The sequence below is a fragment of the Mytilus edulis genome, chromosome 12 (assembly GCF_963676685.1).
Source record: "Mytilus edulis chromosome 12, xbMytEdul2.2, whole genome shotgun sequence".
Classification (NCBI taxonomy): Eukaryota; Metazoa; Mollusca; class Bivalvia; order Mytilida; family Mytilidae; genus Mytilus; species Mytilus edulis.
Genome location: NC_092355.1, coordinates 50,335,487 through 50,359,006, shown reverse-complemented (window position 1 = coordinate 50,359,006; position 23,520 = coordinate 50,335,487). Strand labels below are relative to the sequence as shown.

General features: G+C 32.4%; 1 protein-coding gene across 1 annotated transcript in view; it reads left to right on the top strand.

The window, feature by feature from the left end:
• LOC139498736 (enteropeptidase-like) overlaps positions 1–22,028 on the top strand; it is a 55,621-nt gene extending 33,593 nt beyond the window's left edge. Inside the window, exons 22-25 of the mRNA XM_071287271.1 lie at positions 7,882–8,162; positions 9,687–9,838; positions 11,007–11,163; positions 19,011–22,028. Of these exons, the coding sequence (XP_071143372.1) occupies positions 7,882–8,162; positions 9,687–9,838; positions 11,007–11,163; positions 19,011–19,060 (640 nt within the window). The 3' untranslated portion in view covers positions 19,061–22,028. The remainder of the gene's footprint in view (positions 1–7,881; positions 8,163–9,686; positions 9,839–11,006; positions 11,164–19,010) is intronic.
• Positions 22,029–23,520: the final 1,492 nt, after the last annotated feature.

Genomic DNA, 23,520 nt, shown 5'->3' with positions numbered 1-23,520 from the left:
GAGTACAGGTAAATACGGTACCGGCTTTCATAAAAAAGAATAATTTTAAAATGCATTGTTTTTGTCTAAACATCGATCGAAATGTTTTGATGCCAAAAATCATTTGAAAACTTTTAATTCCGTTATTTAAATACATTCCAATGTGGATATAAGGGCCTTCACTCGTTCGGCATGCTCAAGTGGATCAAACTGACAGCAGAAAAACATTGACCCAACGTCAATTCTTCTTCAGTCTTCTTCCAATAATTTACATCATACCACCTCTGGTGTATTATCGCAAATTAGTATAATATAGCATCCATATTAAAAGCAACCAGCCTACGGTCAGCATCTACTTCTTGAATAACATAGCTCAGGGTATGAAGACAAGTGCTGTAGAAATGATTAAGGTTCATGAAATTATGATAATGTGTACCCTTTGGCTTAAATGGCTGCATTTCACCTCAAAATTTATATAGATTACAGACAAACATGTGCATAGCATGCCCTATTTAAATAGAAATTCAATTGCTTTGTCATACAAACATAGAGGCAATGATTACCATAATATATCAAACAAATGGCTTACAACAACAAAATTATGAATCTAGCGTATATAAACCTTTTATTCATGTGGTCATACTGCTGTTATTATGCTCCCACCGTATTGAGTTTTATCCTTGTTCTTCTGTAAGTATGTACATTCTTCCCTTACTTATAAGTACCTCCGTATATATCCCAAAATTCGTTTCTGTTCTCTTACTTTAGTTTGCCTGAACCAAATTGTATGAAACTGATACGCAATGCATGCTTATAACCACAATTCACAAGTCAAGTTTGAATTTTTGTTGCGTAACTTGTACCATTCTAGCATTTAATGCTACTTTACAAAAAGAAAAGTTGCTGGAAATTTAAGTTTCTGTTCTCTAAGTATAGTTTGTCTTAACCAAATGTTATGAAACTTATACACAATTCTCATTACCACAAACACTGATCAAGTTTGAATTTGTGGATTTATTTTTACTGCTCTAGGGTTGTGCTTTGTTACAAATGAAACCAGATGCTCTGCAGGGCACAGCTTTATACGACCGCAGAAGTCGAACCCTGAACAGTTGGGACAAGTATGGACACAACATTCAAGCTTGATACAGCTCTGAATTTGGATTGCGATCAAATTGTTGACATAACATATTGGTTTCTGACACAAAACAAATGTCAAGATCTTACAATTCTATTGCACAATACTGTATAATTAGAATGAATACACAATGTTTATTAACCCATAATTCAGATCAAGTAAACATTTTGGTAGTGTCACATTTACAGTTCATGAGTTTATAACGTTAATGCTAGCGAGGGCATCATTTGAGTCCCATGGACATGTTCCCTATTTTTTATAAAAGCCTTTAATATAAATTCACTTTCTTTACTGTTGTATTGATTTAAGTTACTGTAACTGTCTTATTTATAAGTAAGGATGCAGTATTTTTTGCAAAGAACCAATGCTATCCAAAAGAGTTCAAAGAATGAAAATGTATTAATAACTATAGGCCACAATGAAGGTCGTCAATAATGAGAAATGTTTGTACCATATACATGTAGAAATCTTTAACAGGCCCCGACAGAAACATGTGGAACAATTTAAACAAACAAAAAACTTACGTGTTAACTTAATTTACTTAAAACAAATATGAAGGCCCTTGAAGTTGACATGGCATGGGTACTTAAAGAAATTAACAGAGCTTTCTGCATGTATATTTCATTATTTTAGATCTACAGTCATGACAGTTTAAGGTTGCAATCATGAGAAAAATATCAAAACTTTTTATGATAAACATAAAAAAGTGATTTTTTATGATTACTGAGGAGACAATGGTTTAGTTTAAAACATCAAAGCTGTGATGAAATATATATTTAAAATAATACACGTCTATAACCTTTTTGGAATAATACACAGCTAAAGTTGCAAACTTTCCAGAGGTGCTATCCAGCACTTTGATTACATTCACCGTGCAGACACTTCTTTTTTGCCAATAGTTTGAATTTCAAAGCACTTTTTTTTGGGTACAAGGAAAATTTAATCACTCCCTCCATCCACTTTGTTTTATTCTCTCTTTTTATGAAATGCTTGATTACATGTTTGGTAAATAGTCATATCATAAGAAATTGTGGTTTATGAGGTTTTGTTCCATTCGAGCCATTTTTAAAAGCATTTGCTTCTATGGTCATTGTGTAAATGCCATTTTGTTTACATGAAATAGAGTGCACACATTTTCGTTCTACATTTCTTTCAAAATCGTGTGTTTGCTTGACTTTTGTATTAAAAATTAATTTAGTTTGAATAATCTTACCACAAACGCTATATTTAAATGGGAGTTTAATAGTTAATCTTTTTACTTCAAAATTTTGATCTGCTTAAAGGGATAATTCGCAATTTTTCACTTTTCATCTTATTATGTTCATAATACCATAAAAAACATATTCACCAAGTTTTATTTCGATATGAAAAGTAATAAAGGAGAAAATTGGGAATTATTAATTTTATTTTATCAAACTTCCTGACTTATGTGACGTAGTTTAAGTCTTTGAGCATGCCGGGAGTGAAATTAATCTCATTTAAGTCTTGTTCGTTAACCATCTAATAACGCTATTTAAAGCGCATCGACGACTTTTGGCGTAGCTATTAACCAACGAAAAGTAAGTGATAGCCATGCAACTTTTTAAATTAGATTGTAGGATTCATGTGTGGATTTTTTATACGAATTCTAGTAATTAAAGTAAATAATACAATAGAACATTTTTATGATTTTTTTCTTCAAATACTTTAAACAAACATATGAAACTGACACGATCGATAGTGTATTGAAAAATACATGTTTGTATTCTGAACTTTTTGCTTCATTCCAGAAAACATTTTCACTTGCTTGTACTGTGGAAATTAAATGTGTATTAATTTGTGACACTTAGTGAATGTTGAATGCGTAGTTAAACTCAAGGTAATTGAAAGATTAGCATTATGTAATTCTAATCTTTTGATCTTCATTCAGTGACACCTAGGCGTCACGGTTCAGCATTTCAGGTGTGAACAACATTTCGTATGAATGATATACGGGAGTCAGTTATAGTTATAGACACAGAAATGTAAGAAAAAGAATTAAAATGAATTTACGGGAGAAATAAGGTCGCACAATAACTGGATAGCTGTTGTATATTTTTATATATTTTGCATAAGCTCACTTTTAAATGAATTATGACTTCTGATTAGTTTTGTAACGATAAAATACTGAATTATTTTAATTCAATAAATTTATAAATGAAAATAGCCTTCTAAACACGAGTGTATGAACTAAAAATTGTACCTTTTTAAATTAAAATCGCCAACCTTTAATATTTCAAACAGATTGCAATTAAACAATTTAGTCAATCCAACGCGATCTTGATTTACCTATTTAGGAATTAATGTTCTCATCAAAATATTTTAAATCTCACAACGCATGCATGAATACTTCAGCTATTTGAAAAAAAAGATGTTTTAAAAAATTGACAGGAAATTTAAGGATCCTCTTGGAATGGAATCGAAAAATTACGAATAGAAATTCTTTTCAAGTGTGAAAAACGTCAACCAAATTTATTCATAATCGGGAGCGTCCTCATATTAAAATAGTCTTCTTCTCACGACGAATAATACTTTAGCTATTTGATCAACGATGTTTAAAAAAAAAGACAACGAATTTAATGTAATCTTAATTTCCCTATTTTTGAATGTAATTATAAGTCTGTTCAACTGGCAAGAATACCCCTAAAGCGGACAAGCAGTTTATTCTTTAAATTGCTGTCATTGAATATCAAGAAAGAAAATAAATCCCGAAATCAATTTGAAACTTTAATACTCAAAAGTTTTCCTAGAAAATATTCACATCCCTTAAGGTTTATTAGTGTACGTCCAGTTGCATATGTTTTACATGAATGTTGGAACAATTGTGATGATGTTGAATTTCATTCTTTATTGGAGAACGATCTAATTGATATATAAATTTGTGATTTTACTATGTTCATAACTTCGATGAACCGAAGCAAGTTATTATATCGACCTGTATTTAAATCAAATTGGTCCTCTTCTTTTTCTTTTGGTATACAATAGTCTATCGAATTCGATGATTACATACTGTTGGCATTCGTGGACTAGTCTATTTACAAAACTGTTACCCCAATTTACACAAAATGTATGTTTCTTTCTTATGTTCAATGTATACATGTATATATTTTAAATTGCGATATAGTTCCGTAACTTTCTATCCAGGCGTAGAAATGAATCGTCGACAAGTGCGTACATTTTTTTAAAATCAATATTTCGGGTATGTTCCAATCTGTCCTTTACTATTGACAACGAGTATATATTACATTTTCCCAAATTAAACCTTGGAAAAAAAATGTAAATAGATTTTTATTTTATCAAATCTTTTTTTTTTGGTATTATTTATATTTTTATAAAAAATATTCTTTACACCAGTAATGTTATTTATAAACAAGCGTATGAGTTTAGTAATGACTAGTATATTATATTCCCTACAGAAGTGAAACGATGCATGAACTTTCAAGCCCGACAGGAAATCGCTTGAATACCTGAACGTGTCACCTCACACCCTTCACAATACCTTTGGGAGTAATACCTTTAGTCATGCTGGTGATCAGATGAGGGAAGATTCGAATTTATTTGAATAAAATTTATTACTTTAAAGAATTATAAACGAATTAGATTTACGAAAACAGTTTTCACGGAACACTTATTTATGATTTAAACTTTGACTTTTTAACTAATTCCAATATTAACAGTTTAAAAATAACAGACTATGGTTATTTAAAAAAAAATAAGAACATTTTCCGTATCAAGTTAGATAAAACAACCGTACGATTGACAAGATATCGACACGCAATTACGACTACATCGGTTACTGTAGTTTTGGTCCTTTGTGGTTTATAGACATATCGTGATTTTTAATCGGGGAAGACGACAAAATGGCGGAACGCAGAGAATTGATACTCTAAATTTAAAATCGATGGTGATCTCTTATCTAGCGGAATAAAACTTTAATATCTATAAATTTGAGCATTTCTATATAGAATGGACATAATATCAATTTTTGATTTTTTTGCGAAGTTTCCCTTTAAGGTTACGTAACAGACTTCATTTGCGGCTAACATCGATCCGTCTTGTAACCAAAACGTACCAACATAACACAGTCAATTTTTTTTACGAATTGAATTAAGCTGCTTTAAAAGAGTAAATATGGGCTCTCTTGCTTGATAAATATCAAAATACTTTTGTTAATTTAATCAGAATATCATATTGGTAAATCTGGCTAGCTGTGTTTGTGGATCTGCAACAAGTCGTGTTTATTTCCATGTTGTAATTTGTGGCATTAAAATATAGCATTACCGGACTGGTTTACAAATCGATGTGCAGTATTAGGCTTAAATTAAAATATTGTTTGTTTGCCCTTTACCGACCGACCCTATAAATTCGTTCCGCCTGAAAATCTTTTATTTGTGTTTACCAGCAAGATTTTATTTTATTTTATTTTTTGTTCCTACCAAAAATCTTATATTTGTATTTCCCGCTCAAAACTTTTTTACCGGAATTCTCAGGTTTTATCTTTCCTGTATAAGGTCTAGTCCGTTTGGTATCACATGAGCGTTTGACATGAATGAACACTTGCATTTGGAGTTTCAAAGCATTTGTTTGAAATCGATGTTGGAAGCTTTGAAATCATGATTTAACGAACGTTACTCTGTGTCTTTATACATGAAGAGCAGGGTTCATTCAGAAAAAGTTCGTCCAATACTAAATTATCAACGTGTGTACAAAATATTTTGTAAACAGACTTTGTATCCTATGTAGGGATGGCCTTTGGTGGTCTGTAGATTAGGATGATTATGTTAATGATGCCTTCGACCAGCATTGATATATTCTGATTTATATCTGACATGAACCAAAGGTCTGTAAAGGGGAGAATATTTGGCAGTAAAATCGCCAAGTTTTTCCATACAGATCATTTATAAATGCGGTGTAAAATACGTGACAATTGAGTTTCAAGTCTTGAAGCATTTTTATTGGAAACACAGGCACACACAAAAATTTAAACACTCTAGGGACTTTTTCTACTAGTAATGTACAATGTATTTCTGCCCGGACATATTTTACCAGACCAAAGTTATCTCTTACCTTCTTACAGAAAAACTTTAGGTCTAGGTAAGCGTTCAAGGTACAAAGTACTATTAGTGCAAGTTAAAATTCTTAAAAATTCCAGGTATGTAAACGTTTAAAATATGCCGCACAGCCCTATATTTTGAAATTTGAAAAAAAAAAAAATGTAGTGCATATGAATTAACTTCACATTCTATATGATATTTTTTTTTTCAAAACTTGGGACTATTATACTAATAGTCCTAGAAACTTATTAGCAAAAGCATACTTAAACAAAAGCAATACAGACAAAAATGACATCATGCAGATTTTGTATCTATAAAATAAAATATTATACCTACCTGCCTACCCATGACAAAAAATCTACCGAGCTAAGTTATTTTTTGGGAAAGAAAAATAAAATATTTTACCTACCTACCTACCCTGTTTCAAAACATAGGGTCGGAAAAGGGCAAACAAACAATATTTTAATTTAGGCCTTACGTATGGAAATAGTTGAAAAGAATCTATCTAGATTTTGACATTTTCTGTAATCTGAAAATGCTTTTTCCAGCGCTAATACGCTTTGATTGTATTCTGAAAGTGCTTTTTCCAGGGCTACTACGCTTTGATTGCTTGAACATTGGCATTTGTTTGGACATATTTAATTTTCCTCAATTTTCTATGATGCCTGAATTATTTGTATATCCCATATTTAAATATATATTCTGCCCCAATTAAAGATGCGATTAAATTTGCTTTTCAATTTGAGGAAGATGAACCAAACACAAGATTCAACAAGAATTTACTTTTTATTTTTCAGATGATAGACCAGACACCAGATTCATGAAGAATTTGTTTTTAGTAATTTCAAAAAATGGACGACTCTACACCATATTCAGAATTTTCTTTTTGTTCAGAAAAGGGACCAGACATCAGATTCATAGTGAATTTGCTTTTCACTTTTCAGAAGATGGACCGTAACCAGGCACCACTTTCATAACAAAGGAGTAGGTTCAGTAAGACCCCTTTTTGGCCCCAAAATATAGCAGTTTTACAAAATTGTGAAAATGTAATCTTTTAGTTATTTACTGGAAAGTAGAATGCTTCTGCTACATAAATATGGGCTGTTTTTGACAATACAATGCACATATATTGAGTACTAGCATCATTAAGTCATGCCAAATTACTGAAATCTGCACAATTTTAGCATTTAATTAAATTTAAGACGGTTTCCGTCTTAAATGAAAGTGGCCGCATTCTTGTTCATAAGTTGTATTTGATAATGATACATAACATGTATAAAGGTTGACGATTAACACAGATGCGGCCACTTTCATTTTTGACCAAAAAAAACATCTGAAAAGTGACGTTTTTTGGCATATTTGATAGATTTTTCATATTTAAGCTTGAATCAGAGCGTTTTTAATGACTAAATCAGTTAAAATCTTTCACTTAAACTAATTGAATCAATTGAAATAGACATTTAAGTGTTTAAAAAGTGTCCAAAAATCTTTCGTTAGTTGAACCTGAAATTTGAGGCCAAAATCAGCCCTTCCCGGACCTACTCCTTTGATTTTTAGTTTCAGAATTCATGAAGATTTTTTTTTTCTTCAGAAGATGGATCCTTCCCCAGATTCATGGCGAATTTAGTTTTTAATTTTTAAGAAGATGTACCAGGTACCAGATTCATGATGAATTTGATTTTTGATTTTCAGAAGATGGACCAGATTTCAAATTCATGCAGGTGAAGTGATAGAGTCAAAAATGTTGGGATCTGATGACAGAGGACAAAGAATATCTGTTGCTCAAGTCATAAGTCATCCTAACTATCGAGGATCTAGTAACAGCTATCTGTCAGACATAGCCATAGTCCGACTGTCACAGCCAGCTAATTACAACAGCTATGTCAGACCGGCATGTATTGCCACAGATATCCATGAAAGCTTTGATAACTGTTATATTACAGGATGGGGCTACAAAGAAGATGTTAACCATGGTATATTCATATCTGCTACATAACTAAAAGATAACACTTAATAGAACATATCCTTGCTTTGGTTTTTGACAAATTTTTCACATATCAAACATTTACTATGATTAATTTCCTCAAACCATTATATTATTGTAGGGATTGATAAATTAGGAAAAAAAAATCTGATATGTCATTTCAGATACATAAAAGGTAATTTTGAAATGTCATGCTCCATCTCTAGTATGCATGGATTGAATTGTTAAAATCTTAAAGCCGCTGTTGAGATTTGTGAATGTAGCCTTGATATTGATTTGAAAATTTTCTGGTTTGCCATTCCAGAGTTATAGGACCATTAACAGCCATTTGACGTAATATTTATACACTTTGACGTAATATTTATACACCTAAGAGTATCCTCATGCATATTTTTCTACAGCACTTTTTGTTAACTCTTGATAATTAAATGCCTTCTAAATATCTTAATATATTCTTACATCAATTTTAGTGCACACAATAAGGAAGTATCATGTGCTCTTGACACAGCTGCTTATTGCTTGTTAGTTTAATTGTACATTAATTTTGTTTTGCTTGTTTATGAATGTGTACATGTATAACACACAAAATCAACTATGCAACAAGGTCAATAATTAGTGAATGTCAAGGTCAGTTCACAATTCTGAAGTGTAGGACAAATCATACACTTTTGTCTTAAATTGGACAATGTTTTGTTATTTCTGTTTACTGTTCTAATTAGTTGTTATGTTATAATAAATAATTATTAATTTTGAGCAATGTATTATTGTTGACCATGCAAGATTCTTTTTGGCATACCGATCATCACTGATTGTGTGATCTTTTTTTAATATTACTATGTGTGCCGGCCTCAGAGGTAAAATAATCAAAAACTAATATATTTTAAATTGAAAATAAATGCAATAAATGTGAATTTTTCTGTCTTTCAAAGCAAACACAATGTTCAAAATTTATTGCAAGATAAAGACAATAACTGTTTTAAGTGTTGAAATGTCAGCTGTATTTGTACTCAGCTTGAAACATGAGTAATAGCTCGCTGAAGCTCGCATTACACATGTTTCTTAGCCTTGTACCAATACAGCTGATATGTAAAGACACTAAACAGTTATTGTCTATATCTAGGAGCATGTACATGTGTCATTATGCTGACCAATATCAGTTTTATATAAAAATCTAGGAAGGAAAAATAAAAAAAAAGAAGATGTGGGAGGATTGCCAATGAGACAACTCTCCACCAGAGACTAAACGACGTGAAGTTAATTATAGGTCACTGTATTGCCTTCAACAATGAGCAAAGCCCATACCACATAGTAAGCTTCAAAAGGCCCGAAAAGACAAATGTCAAATAATTCAAACAAGAAAACTAATGGCCAGATGTATGTATAAAATAATAAACAAAAAACAAATACTTTTTTTTTGGGAGGATGTACTGTCATTGAAACTAATGATTAATAGATCTTAAAATAAATCTTAAGAAAAGATGAGCATTTTATGTGAAAATGTTATTTTTTGCAGTTTCGTCAACTCCAGACCACCTTCAAGAAGTGCGAGTAGATATTAATGTTGATGTTGAGAGGTGTAACAAGAGCATACAGACTTTAGGAGTGATTGTACCTACCACTGGAATCTGTGTTAAAAATAAGAATCCATATGCACCAGCATGTAATGTAGGTATATTAAGGGAGATATTATCTGCCATGGGAATCTGTTGGAAACAAAAATCCATATTTACTCCTATATCATGTAGGTAATTTTTTTATTTTTTTTTGCAATATATATTTTTATTTTCATATCACTCTCAAGTCTCATCTACAATTAGAAATATACACAAAACAAAAATGCATATTCACCCTACATCAAGGATGATAGAGTTGTATAGTTTTCACATTGTACCTCTGTCATTCAACAATTTTTGTAAATACACACTCGCCAAACAATGCTAAATGTCATATAATTTTAAACAGATATTGTGATTCCTATGTAAATGTGCATCTAGATTTTGTGTAAATAAACTCATCAAAGGCTAAATAAAGTACGAAGTTGAAGAGCATTGAGGACCAAAAATTCCAAAAATTAAATTTGAAGGAAAAAAGGTGTTAAAAAGTCAACAATTTCAAGAAATACTTTTTGTGAGTGCAAAAACTCAAGTATGAGTACATAGGACTTGGAAGATAGTTTTGTACAGTTGTTATTCTTTGATTGTAGATGAGAGTTGTGTTTGTCTTTTTAACTTGTTTTTTGTGAAATTTTTATCTTTGAATTTTAGAACTTGAATTAGTGCCTAGTGTCAAAACTACATCTGGTCCCATTTCAAAATATATGTTGGTTATAATAATTTTCAAAATGGTGTGGTTTATTGGAACTCAAAAGAAATTATGTACCATGCATTTGTTTATTTTTGTAAGAGGTTAAGAGTGTAGTTTTATTCCTAGAAGGGACAATTAAATCTTTGTTGTGTTCATTTTTTGCATTTTGCAGTCTTGTAAAATCCAGGTGAAAATATTTTTTTGTAAGGAAAAATTAAAAAAAATATTCAAAAAGTTGATTAATTTTATACAAGAAAATGTCTAATATACTGTATTGTATTTTTTTTACTTGATGTAATGTTTTGCTCATAGCACAAACCTACAAAAATTGTTACCCCAATATGTAACTTTGTATGCATCAATATTGATTATTTGTTTCTATGCCTTAAGTTGATATGTCCACTAGTGGGTGCCCTTGCTGTCATTTCAGTGATTTAGTTAGAGAGTTTTTTGTTGACATTTGTTTAGTATACCATGAGTAATAGTTGTGCCTGAGTTAGAGTGCTTAAACATGAGGGTTTTTTTTCAGGGTGATTCTGGTGGTCCTTTAGTGTGTCAGAATAAATATGGTCGATGGGAATTAGTGGGAGTGGCCAGTTTTGGAAAGAGGGGTTGTCGTGGAGACCAAATACCTGTAATTTATCAGAGTGTACCTTACCATATTGATTGGATTTTGCAGAATACAGGTATGATACTTTATGATGTTTTTATGCCCCACCTACGATAGTAGAGGGGCATTATGTTTTCTGGTCTGTGGCTCCGTTCGTTCGTCCGTCCGTTCGTTCGTCCCGCTTCAGGTTAAAGTTTTTGGTCGAGGTAGTTTTTGATGAAGTTGAAGAAACTTGGTATATATGTTCCTTAATATATGATCTTTCTACTTTTAATGTCAAATTAGAGTTCGTTCTGACCCCAATTTCACAGTCCACTGAACATAGAAAATGAAAGTGCGAGTGGGGCATCCGTATACTGGGGACACATTCTTGTTATTTAATGAGTTTCTGGTAATTATAACATCTATAACGTAAATGAAATTATCTAACCAATGCATGCATATCTACTAAACTATAAAATCCTCTGTGACAATTTAGCCTTTACTACAAATCCATAAAGTAATAATTGACAATAAAATATTTTATTCTGTGATTGTTGATTAAAACTTTGGCTGCTAATTAACTTTCAGGTTTTGGCGACAAAGTATACCATACATAACCTTCATAAAATATCAACACAAAATCATTTAGCATGTGAAAAATAATTGAGATGATAGAGCATTTTTATTTTTTTAGCTCACCTGACCTGAAAGGTCAAGTGAGCTTTTCTCATCACTTGGCGTCCGTCGTCTGTTGTCCTGCGTCCGTCGTCTGTCGTCCGTCGTCCGTAAACTTTTATGCCCCACCTACGATAGTAGAAGGGCATTATGTTTTCTGGTCTGTGCGTCTGTCCGTCCGTCTGTTCGTTCGTTCGTCCGTTCGTCTGTCTGTCCCGCTTCAGGTTAAAGTTTTTGGTCGAGGTAGTTTTTGATGAAGTTGAAGTCCAATCGACTTCAAACTTGGTACACATGTTCCCTATGATATGATCTTTCTAATTTTAATGCAAAATTAGAGATTTTACCCCAATTTCACGGTCCACTGAACATAGAAAATGATAGTGCGAGTGGGGCATTCGTGTACTGAGGACACATTCTTGTTGGCTTATAACTCAAAAACCAAAGCATTTAGAACAAATTTGACAATTGTTTATCAGGTCAAGATCTATCTGCCCTGAAATTTTCAGATGAATCGGACAATCCCTTGTTGGGTTGCTGCCCCTGAATTGGTAATTTTAAGGAAATTTTGCTGTTTTTGGTTATTATCTTGAATATTATTAAAGATAGAGATAAACTGTAAACTGCAATAATGTTCAGCAAAGTAAGATTTACAAATAAGTCAACATGACCGAAATGGTCAGTTTAAACCCTTTAGGAGTTATTGCCCTTTATAGTCAATTTTTAACCATTTTTCGTAAATCTTAGTAATCTTTTACAAAAATCTTCTCCTCTGAAACTACAGGGCCAAATTAATCCAAACTTGGCCACAATCATCATTGGGGTATCTAGTTTAAAAAATGTGTGGCTTGACCCAGCCAACCAACCAAGATGGCCGCCATGGCTAAAAATAGAACATAGGGGTAAAATGCAGTTTTTGGCTTATAACTCAAAAACCAAAGCATTTAGAGCAAATCTGACATGGAGTAAAATTGTTTATCAGGTCAAGATCTATCTGCCCTGAAATTGTCAGATGAATCGGACAACCAGTTGTTGGGTTGCTGCCCCTGAATTGGTAATTTTAAGGAAATTTTGCTGTTTTTGGTTATTACCTTGAATATTATTATAGATAGAGATAAACTGTAAACTGCAATAATGATCAGCATAGTAAGATTTACAAATAAGTCAACATGACCGAAATGGTCAGTTGACCCCTTTAGGAGTTATTGCCCTTTATAGTCAATTTTTAACAATTTTCATAAAACTTGTAAATTTTTACTAACATTTAAATTTCCACTGAAACTTCTGGGCCAAATTCAATATAGATAGAAATAATTGTTAGCCGCAAGAATGTTCAGTAAAGTAAGATGTACATACACATCACCATCAACAAAACAAAATTTTGTCATGAATCCATCTGTGTCCTTTTTTTAATATTCACATAGATCAAGGTGAGCGACACAGGCTCTTTAGAGCCTCTAGTTTTTTTTATTAAACTATGTCATAGAAGTAGTTAAATGATTTGGTGTATTTAAATATTTCTTTGAGAATTGATTAATATTATCTTCCTTCCATGTTTGTATACCTTTTCTTTTCGTCACAGTTTTCCCCTTGCACTTATGCTCTGCAGTTTAAGATCACTGCAACACGGACATGCTTGTTAGCAAATTAGAGTATTGGAAGATGAACAATTCAATAACACTACATTTCTTAAGATTTGGATAAAAATAACAGGTTTTCTTTTTAAAAGAAAGTATATAGTTTTACATGTTTTATTGTAAAACTTAGCCTTTCAAGTATATGAAACTTATTTTAAAGGGGTGTTCGCTGTCAAATTCATGTTCACCGATTTGACTTGAATTCTCCTATGTGATTTTAACATACTAAAACGTATATCCAACTTATAAAAAGTCTGAAATAAACAATTTACGATGCATGTACTCAATAATATGTATCAACATAATGTGTGCATTTTAGTCTATATGCCACACAAATTAACCATCCAGGTGACCTCTGAAGACTGCCAACAGTCATATAACCCGATATAAATATAGATATAAGCAGATAGCGAAAACATGCAATTGGATTTTTCTATGTCTGTTTGATTTCATATAGGTTTAAACAACATGTTTATCCTCATTTTCCCCTGTATAAGAATGAGATTCAGTCAACCAAATGGTTTACACTTGTTGCTTTTTTAATGTTGACATTCTTTTCCTTTTAATAGCTGAAGGTGCCTAGTTTATGCATAATTTATCTCTAGCTAAGGGATTCAATTGAAGGTCACAAGAATATGGGTCATTTATCTGCAATGTTTTTAAGCTTGTTTTGACAAAATTGAACCAAACTGGCTGTTAAAATCGAATGATTATTTCATTATTTCACTTTTATTATTGATTGAACCAAAAAAAAAATCCTATTTTAATAAAAAAAAAATTATATCTCTAAGCTGATTGCTCCTTTAATGATCATATTATTTAATCTTTTCATTATTGAATTTTGTAAATAGTGTTTTTAATTTTTTAATTTCTTTTTAGTACCTTTTTAGCTCATCTGACCTGAAAGGTCAAGTGAGCTTTTCTCATCACTTGGCGTCCGTCGTCCGTCGTCCTGCGTCCGTCGTCCGTCGTCTGTAAACTTTTACAAAAATCTTCTCCTCTGAAACTACTGGGCCAAATTCTACCAAACTTGGCCACAATCATCCTTGGGATATCTAGTTTAAACTAGAGGCTCTAAAGAGCCTGTGTCGCTCACCTTGGTCTATGTGCATATTAAACAAAGGACACAAATGGATTCATGACAAAATTGTATTTTGGTGATGGTGATGTGTTTGAAGTTCTTACTTTACTGAACGATTTTGCTTCTTACAATTATATCTATAATGAACTTTGCCCATTAGTAACAGAGAACTATATTTGGTAAAAATTTACATATATTTACCAAATTAATGAAAATTGTTAAAAATTGACTATAAAGGGCAATAACTCCTTAAGGGGTCAATTGACCATTTTGGTCATGTTGACTTATTTGTAGATCTTACTTTGCTGAACATTATTGCTGTTTACAGTTTATCGCTATCTATAATAGTATTCAAGATAATCAAAAACGGCAAAATTTCTTTAAAAATTACCAATTGGAGGGCAGCAACCCAACAACCAGTTGTCCAATTCATCTGAAAAATTCAGGGCAGATAGATATTGACTTGATTAACAATTTAACTTCTTGTCAGATTTGCTCTAGATGCTTTGAATTCATAGTTATAAGCCAAAAACTGCATTTTACCCCTATGTTTAGCCGTGGCGGCCATCTTGGTTGAATGGCCAGGTCATCGGACACATTTTTCAAACTAGATACCCCAAAGACGATTGTGGCCTAGTAGTTTCAGTGGAGATTTTGTAAAAGATTACTTAGATTTATGAAAAATGGTTAAAGATTGACTATAAAGGGCAATAACTCCTAAAGGGGTCAACTGACCATTTTGGTCATGTTGACTTATTTGTAGATCTTATTTTGCTGAACATTATTGCTGTTTACAATTTATCTCTATCTATAATAATATTCAAGATAATAACCAAAAACAGCAAAATTTCCTCAAAATTACAAATTCAGGGGCAGCAACCCAACAACCAATTGACCGATTCATCTGAAAATTTCAGGGCAGATAGATCTTGACCTGATAAACATTTTTATCCCGTCAGATTTCCTCAAAATGCTTTGGTTTTTGAGTTATAAGCCAAAAACTGCATTTTACCCCTATGTTCTATTTTTAGCGGTGGCGGCCATCTTGGTTGGTTGACCAGGTCATAGATTTATGAAAAATGGTTAAAGATTGACTATAAAGGACAATAACTCCTAAAGGGGTCAACTGACCATTTTGATCATGTTGACTTATTTGTAGATCTTAATTTGCTCAACATTATTGCTGTTTACAGTTTATCTCTATCTATAATAATATTCAAGATAATAACCAAAAACAGCAAAATTTCCTCAAAATTACCAATTCAGGGGCAGCAACCCAACAACCGATTGACTGATTCATCTGAAAATTTCAGTGCAGATAGATCTTGACCTGATAAACATTTTTATCCCGTCAGATTTCCTCAAAATGCTTTGGTTTTTGAGTTATAAGCCAAAAACTGCATTTTACCCCTTTGTTCTATTTTTAGCCGTGGCGGCCATCTTGGTTGGTTGACCAGGTCACGCCACACATTTTTTAAACTAGATACCCCAAAGATGATTGTGGCCAAGTTTGGATTAATTTGGCCCAGTAGTTTCAGAGGAGAAGATTTTTGTAAAAGATTACTTTAATTAACGAAAAATGGTTAAAAATTGACTATAAAGGGCAATAACTCCTAAACGGGTCAACTGACCATTTTGGTCATGTTGACTTATTTGTAGATCTTACTTTGCTGAACATTATTGCTGTTTACAGTTTATCTCTATCTATAATAATATTCAAGATAATAACCAAAAACAGCAAAATTTCCTCAAAATTACCAATTCAGGGGCAGCAACCCCACAACCGATTGACCGATTCATCTGAAAATTTCAGGGCAGATAGATCTTGACCTGATAAACATTTTTACCCCCATGTCAGATTTGCTCTAAATGCTTTGGTTTTTGAGTTATAAGCCAAAAACTGCATTTTACCCCTATGTTCTATTTTTAGCCCTGACGGCCATCTTGGTTGGTTGACCGGGTCACGCCACACATTTTTTAAACTAGATACCCCAATGATGATTGTGGCCAAGTTTGGCCCAGTAGTTTCAGAGGAGAAGATTTTTGTAAAAGTTAACGACGACAGACGACGACGACGGACGACGGACGACGACGACGGACGACGGACGCCAAGTGATGGGAAAAGCTCACTTGGCCCTTCGGGCCAGGTGAGCTAAAAACAGCAAAATTTTCTCAAAATTACCAATTCAGGGGCAGCAACCCAACAACCGATTGACCGATTCATCTGAAAATTTCAGGGCAGATAGATCTTGACCTGATAAACATTTTTACCCCATGTCAGATTTCCTCAAAATGCTTTGGTTTTTGAGTTATAAGCCAAAAACTGCATTTTACCCCTTTGTTCTATTTTTAGCCGTGGCGGCCATCTTGGTTGGTTGACCAGGTCACGCCACACATTTTTTAAACTAGATACCCCAAAGATGATTGTGGCCAAGTTTGGATTAATTTGGCCCAGTAGTTTCAGAGGAGAAGATTTTTGTAAAAGATTACTTTAATTAACGAAAAATGGTTAAAAATTGACTATAAAGGGCAATAACTCCTAAACGGGTCAACTGACCATTTTGGTCATGTTGACTTATTTGTAGATCTTACTTTGCTGAACATTATTGCTGTTTACAGTTTATCTCTATCTATAATAATATTCAAGATAATAACCAAAAACAGCAAAATTTCCTCAAAATTACCAATTCAGGGGCAGCAACCCAACAACCGATTGACCGATTCATCTGAAAATTTCAGGGGAGATAGATCTTGACCTGATAAACATTTTTACCCCCTGTCAGATTTGCTCTAAATGCTTTGGTTTTTGAGTTATAAGCCAAAAACTGCATTTTACCCCTATGTTCTATTTTTAGCCGTGGCGGCCATCTTGGTCGGTTGACCGGGTCACGCCACACATTTTTTAAACTAGATACCCCAATGATGATTGTGGCCAAGTTTGGTTTGATTTGGCCCAGTAGTTTCAGAGGAGAAGATTTTTGTAAAAGTTAACGACGACGGACGACGACGACGGACGACGGACGCCGGACGACGGACGCCGGACGCAAAGTGATGAGAAAAGCTCACTTGGCCCTTCGGGCCAGGTGAGCTAAAAATGTGTGGCGTGACCCGTCAAACCAACCAAGATGGCCGCCATGGCTAAAAATAGAACATAAGGGTAAAATGCAGTTTTTTGGCTTATAACTCAAAAACCAAAGCATTTAGAGCAAATCTGACATGGGGTAAAATTGTTTATCAGGTGAAGATCTATCTGCCCTGAAATTTTCAGACGAATCGGATAACCTGTTGTTGGGTTGCTGCCCCTGAAATGGTTATTTTAAGGAAATTTTGCAGTTTTTGGTTATTATCTTGAATACTATTATAGATAGAGATAAACTGTAAACAGCAATAATGTTCAGCAGAGTAAGACCTACAAATAAGTCAACATGACCAAAATTGCCAGTCGACCCCTTAAGGAGTTATTGCCCTTTATAGTCAATTTTTAACAACTTTTCATCATTTTTTGTAACTTTTCTAAAAATCTTCTTCTCTAAAACTACTTTGCCAAATTTAATCAAACTTGGCGACAATTATCATTGTGGTTTATAGTTTAAAAAATGTGTTCGATGACCCAGCCTACCAAACAAAATGGCCGACATGGCTAAAATTAGAACATAGTGGTAAAATGCAGTTTTTGCTTTATATCTTTGGAACCAAGACATTTAGGGCAAATCTTTCAAGATTTTAATGTCCATCAGAATAAGATATATCCCCTCACAAACTTTCAGTTGAATCGGACAACCTGTTGTTGGGTTGCTGCCCTTAAATTGGTTATTTTAAGAAAATTTTGCAGTTTTTGGTTATTATCTTGAATACTATTATAGATAGAGATAAACTGTAAACAGCAATAATGTTCAGCAAAGTAAGATCTACAAATAAGTCAGCATGATCAAAATTGTTAGAGGACCCCCTAAAGAGTTATTGCCCTTTAGAGTCAATATTAAACAACTTTTCCTCATTTTTGTAACTTGTATAAAAATCTTTTCTAAAACTACTTGGCCAAATTTAACCAAACTTGGCCACAATCATAATACTAGGGTATCTATTTTTAAAAAGAGTGTCTAATGACCCCGCCTACCAACAAAGATGGCCGACATCAGTAAACACATTAACAGGTGAGCGACACAGGCTCTTGAGAGCCTCTAGTTTGTATCTTCAAATGGTTATTTTAATTCCATGCATTGTCAGCAATTTTAACTCTTTAACAATGAAAAAAGCATCTGAAAGGTGCTCAATATTTCTATAGACAGTTAATTCTTTTAATATAAATTATATGTTAATTCTTTTAATGTAAATTATATATCAATTTAAGAATTATCTAATCAATATTAAAATTAGAAAGAAAAATGTTAAACTCGATCACAAAATAGAAAAAGGAATTTTATATATCTTGGCCAGCCTGTTTAAGATTTTTGTGTGAATCCCATCTTAACCTACATATAAGATTCATTGTCAAACTGAATATGATATTATCAGTTCATTCAGTTTAAATATTGTGGTTTTTGTTTTTAGGAATACAGATCAACAAAGCAAGTGCACCAACACCTCCCCCTCAAAATTGATGATGATAGCAAATTGATGGGAAATTCAAAAGATCTGATTTAGTTCAAACAAGGAGACACAAATAATTGTGCTGAACAAATTACATTTACTATAATTTTATATTTATATTTTTATATATTGTTTTACTTATACATATTTATATTCAAACTAGATTAATTTTTTAATTCATGTCTACGTATACTGAAGCGGCAGTATTTGATAATGAGTTTTGTTTCAGTTATTTGTCAGTACACACTTTGTATCTGCATGCTACTCCTACTAAAACATAGACTAATATTAAACTTAACCAAATCTTTAATATCTAATTGCATTGTGCACATTCTTTTATTTTTATCCAATTATTTTGGGGCTTTTCCATAACAAGTAGTCCGACATCTTGTATCCGCAACTCCTGAACTATTACCTTATTTCAGTGAAACTTTCATAGAACCTTTATTACATAATGCCAGTGTGCATCTATTTTATCTTTTATCTGAATAACTTTTGTCATATCTAGAAAAAAAAGGGAGTGAGAGTATGAATGTGTAAGATCTACTTACAATTTTCTAGTTTTAACTGTAATAATTTTACATATTTTATAATAATAATTGCTTGTAGTTTTCATTTGATTTTCTTATAACCTTTCATTTTTGTTTATGATGGATTCTTTTTTAGGAAAGAAGTACTACTATTTGTATAAAAATCATCCTCATTACCAATTGCTACTAAACATTTATTTACTGATACATTTGTCATTCCCTTTAGAAATTATCCCAAATGACCCCAACCATCTATAAAACTGTAATTGAGAATCTTTAATTTAAAACATTTAAAGATTTTTTAATATTCCTGCAAATTATGAGTTGCTACTAATTTTTTGGAATGGATAAATTAACTTGACTTGAAAATGGAATAGGGGTTAATAAAATAAGCCTTTTAATCTTATGAACCTCTTGACAGAAGATCTTGAAACAGTTCTATATTTTCACTCAGTTCAGGTTATGCTCAGAAGTCAAGTGCTTCTTTGGGCCTCTGTTTATATTTTGAAAGAAAGTTTAAAGTGACAGCAAGAAAAGCTAGAGACAAAAGGAAATGTACAATTTTAAAGTCTGTCAGTAAAAGTTTGTTAAAATGCAGCTGCTTTATTTCAAAATTTAAGGTGGAAAGTAACAAGGGGGTATCCATAATGATGATTTCAACTTCACAAGTAATTATGTGTTGTGAATGTTTGAAGAATTCTTTTATAGAATTGTAATGTAATTTTTTCTTTTATAAACTGATGAATACAATACAAATTTTACACGCTAATAAATGGATGAGTGTTCTGAGTAGTACACATGTGAGATGATATTGTGTTTATTTTTATACAAGCCTGTATTTCATGCAAAATAATCTTCAAGAAAGGATCTGCATTTATTTTTGTATTTTTTTAAGGTTATTTACAAATGATATATAACAATAACATGATTTTATACCTATCACATTTTGTTATGTCATTAGCTCATCTGGCCTACAGGGCCATCAGTGAGCTTTTCTCATCACTTGGCGTCTGCCGTCGTTTACTTTTACAAAAATCTTCTCCTCTGAAACTACTAGGCCAAATTTAACCAAACTTGGCCACAATCATCATTAGGGTATCTAGTTTTAAAAATGTGTCTGATGCCTCTGCCTGCCAACCAACATGGCTGACATGGCTAAAAATAGAACATAGGGGTAAAATACACTTTTTGGCATATATCTCTGAAACTAAAGCATTGAGAGCAAATCTGACATGGGTTAAAATGTTCATCAGGTTAAGATCTTTCTGCTCTGAAATCTTTAGACGAATCAGACACCCTGTTGTTGGGTTGCTGCCCCTGAATTGGTAATTTTAAGGAAATTTTGCAGTTTTAGGTTATTATCTTGAATAATATTATAGATAGAGATAAACTGCAAACAGCAATAATGTTCAGCAAAGTAAGATCTACAAATAAGGCAACATGACAAAAATTGTCAATTGACCCCTTAAGGAGTTATTGTCCTTTAAGGACAATTTTACACCATTTGTTTATCATGTTTTCTAACTTCAAAAAATCTTTTCTTCTGAAACTACTGAATAATTCCAACCAAACTTGGGCTGAATGATCCTTAGGGTATCTAGAATAAAGATGTGTTTTATTTTCTGTTTCGTCAAAAAACATAGCCAACATGGCTAAAAATAGAACATAGGGGTAAAATGCAGTTTTTGGCTATAACTCTGAAACTAAAGAATTTAGAGCAAATCTGACACGCGGTAAAAATGTTCAGCAGTTTTAGATCTATCTGCCCTGAAATTTTGTAACGAATCAGACAACCTGTTGTTGTATTGCTGCCCCTGAATTGGCAACTTTAAGGAAATTTTTCAGTTTTTTGTTATGATCTTAAATATTATTATAGATAAACTGTAAACAGCAATAATGTTCAGCAAATCAGTCAATGTAACCAAAATTTCCAATTGACCCCTTAAGGAGTTATTGCCCTATATAGTCAATTTTTAACAATTTTTTTTAGTAAAGTTTTGCAATCTTTTACAAAAATCTCGACTTAATCTACTGGGCCACAATTTTCAATAGGGTATCTTGATTGAAAAATGTATCCGATGACCCTATCATCCAACCAACTTGGTCGCCATGGCTAAAAATAGAACATAGGGATTTAAGATAGAAGTCTTAGGGAAAATTGTAAAGAAAACAATTTCAAATGGTCACAATTGAAAATTAATTTAAATAATGATAAGGGGTCTTCAGTAACTATTGTAAGTCTAGTTAATAGTTGGATGACCTGCTTTTAATTTAACTACTGGGCCAAATTAATCCAAACTTGGCCTCAATCATTATTAGGGTATTTAATACTATTTATTATGATTTTAACCTTATTTTGCATGATTTCCAAAACCACAGTAGATACAGGTGAGCGACACAGGCTCTTGAGAGCCTCTAGTTTTAATAAAGCATTCATTTTTCCATCTGATTTCTACAGGTTTTGTTCTTTTTGTTGAATTTCATAAGCATGAAGAAATCTAGAGACATTGAAAAATATTTGTTTTTATGCCTGCCGTAGTGGAGGGGCATTAAGTTTTGCCCTTGTCCATCTGTACGTACGTGTCCCAAAATTGGTTTCTGTTCTCTAACAATGCTTATTACCACAAAACACAGATCATGTTAGAATTTTGGTGGCGTCACTGTAATCGTTCTAGAGTTATGCCCCTATATAAATGGAAAAATTGCAAAATTTTTATTTTCCGTTCTCTAACTTAAGTTTGCCTCAACCAAATGTTATGAAACTTGTACACAACACTTATTACCACAAAACACAGATCAAGTTAGAATTTTGATGGCGTCACTTTAATCGTTCTAGAGTGATGCCCCTTTATAAATGGAAAAATTACAAAATTTTTAGTTTCCGTTTTTGAACTTAAGTTTGCCTCAAACAAATGTTATAAAACTTATACACAATGCTTTTAACCACAAACAGATCAAGTTTGAATTTTGGTTGTGTTACTTTAACCGTTCTCGAGTTGTGCCTTTTTACAAATGAAAAAAATTACAAAATATTTAGTTTCCGTTCTCTAACTTAAGTTTGCCTCAACCAAACATTATGAAACCTATACACAATACTAATATATTACCACAAAACTCAGATCAGATCAAGTAAAAACTTGGGTAGCGTCACTTTTATCGTTCTTGAGTTATGTCCCTTCATACCCAAACAAAAAAAATTGAGGAACAAATCATGGTAACAAATGATAAACAAATCGTATGATTTATTTGTGATTTGAAAGTGATAAAATTTCACATGCAAATGAGCTAACAAATCACAATAACAAATCACGAACAAATTGCTTACAAATCATAAGCAAATCAGGGTAACAAATGATAAACAAATCTTATGATTTCTTTGTGATTTGAAAGTGATAAAATTTCACATGCAAATGAGCTAACAAATCACAATAACAAATCATGAACAAATTGCTTACAAATCATAAGCAAATCATAAACAAATTGCCAAGAAATTGTTTTGAAATCATTTACAAATCAGAAGCAAATTGTTTTCAAATCGTTAAGAAATTGTTATCAAATCTTTAACAAATCAGAAGTAAATCATATTCCTACGTCAAGCAAATCAGAAGTAAATCATATTCCTACCTCAAGCAAATCACAAGCAAATCGTAAATAAATTGGCATCAATCATCAATTCACAGATTATAGCATTAACATCCAGATCAAAAATAAGTTCTGCCCCTGAAACCCCCAAATTTTGAAGCGCAAGTGTCTTCATTTTACCTTTAATAGCTAATCCACTAGTTGTAAAAAGGAGTACTATCTTTGGTTGCGATTAGGGACAAATTGTTCTTTTGAAGTTTCTCTTACTTTTTACCCGAATTTGACTAAAACGAAATTTGAAAAAAACATAGGCAACCACGTGTACTTAGTAGATTATGTTGAATAGGTGATGGGTCTTA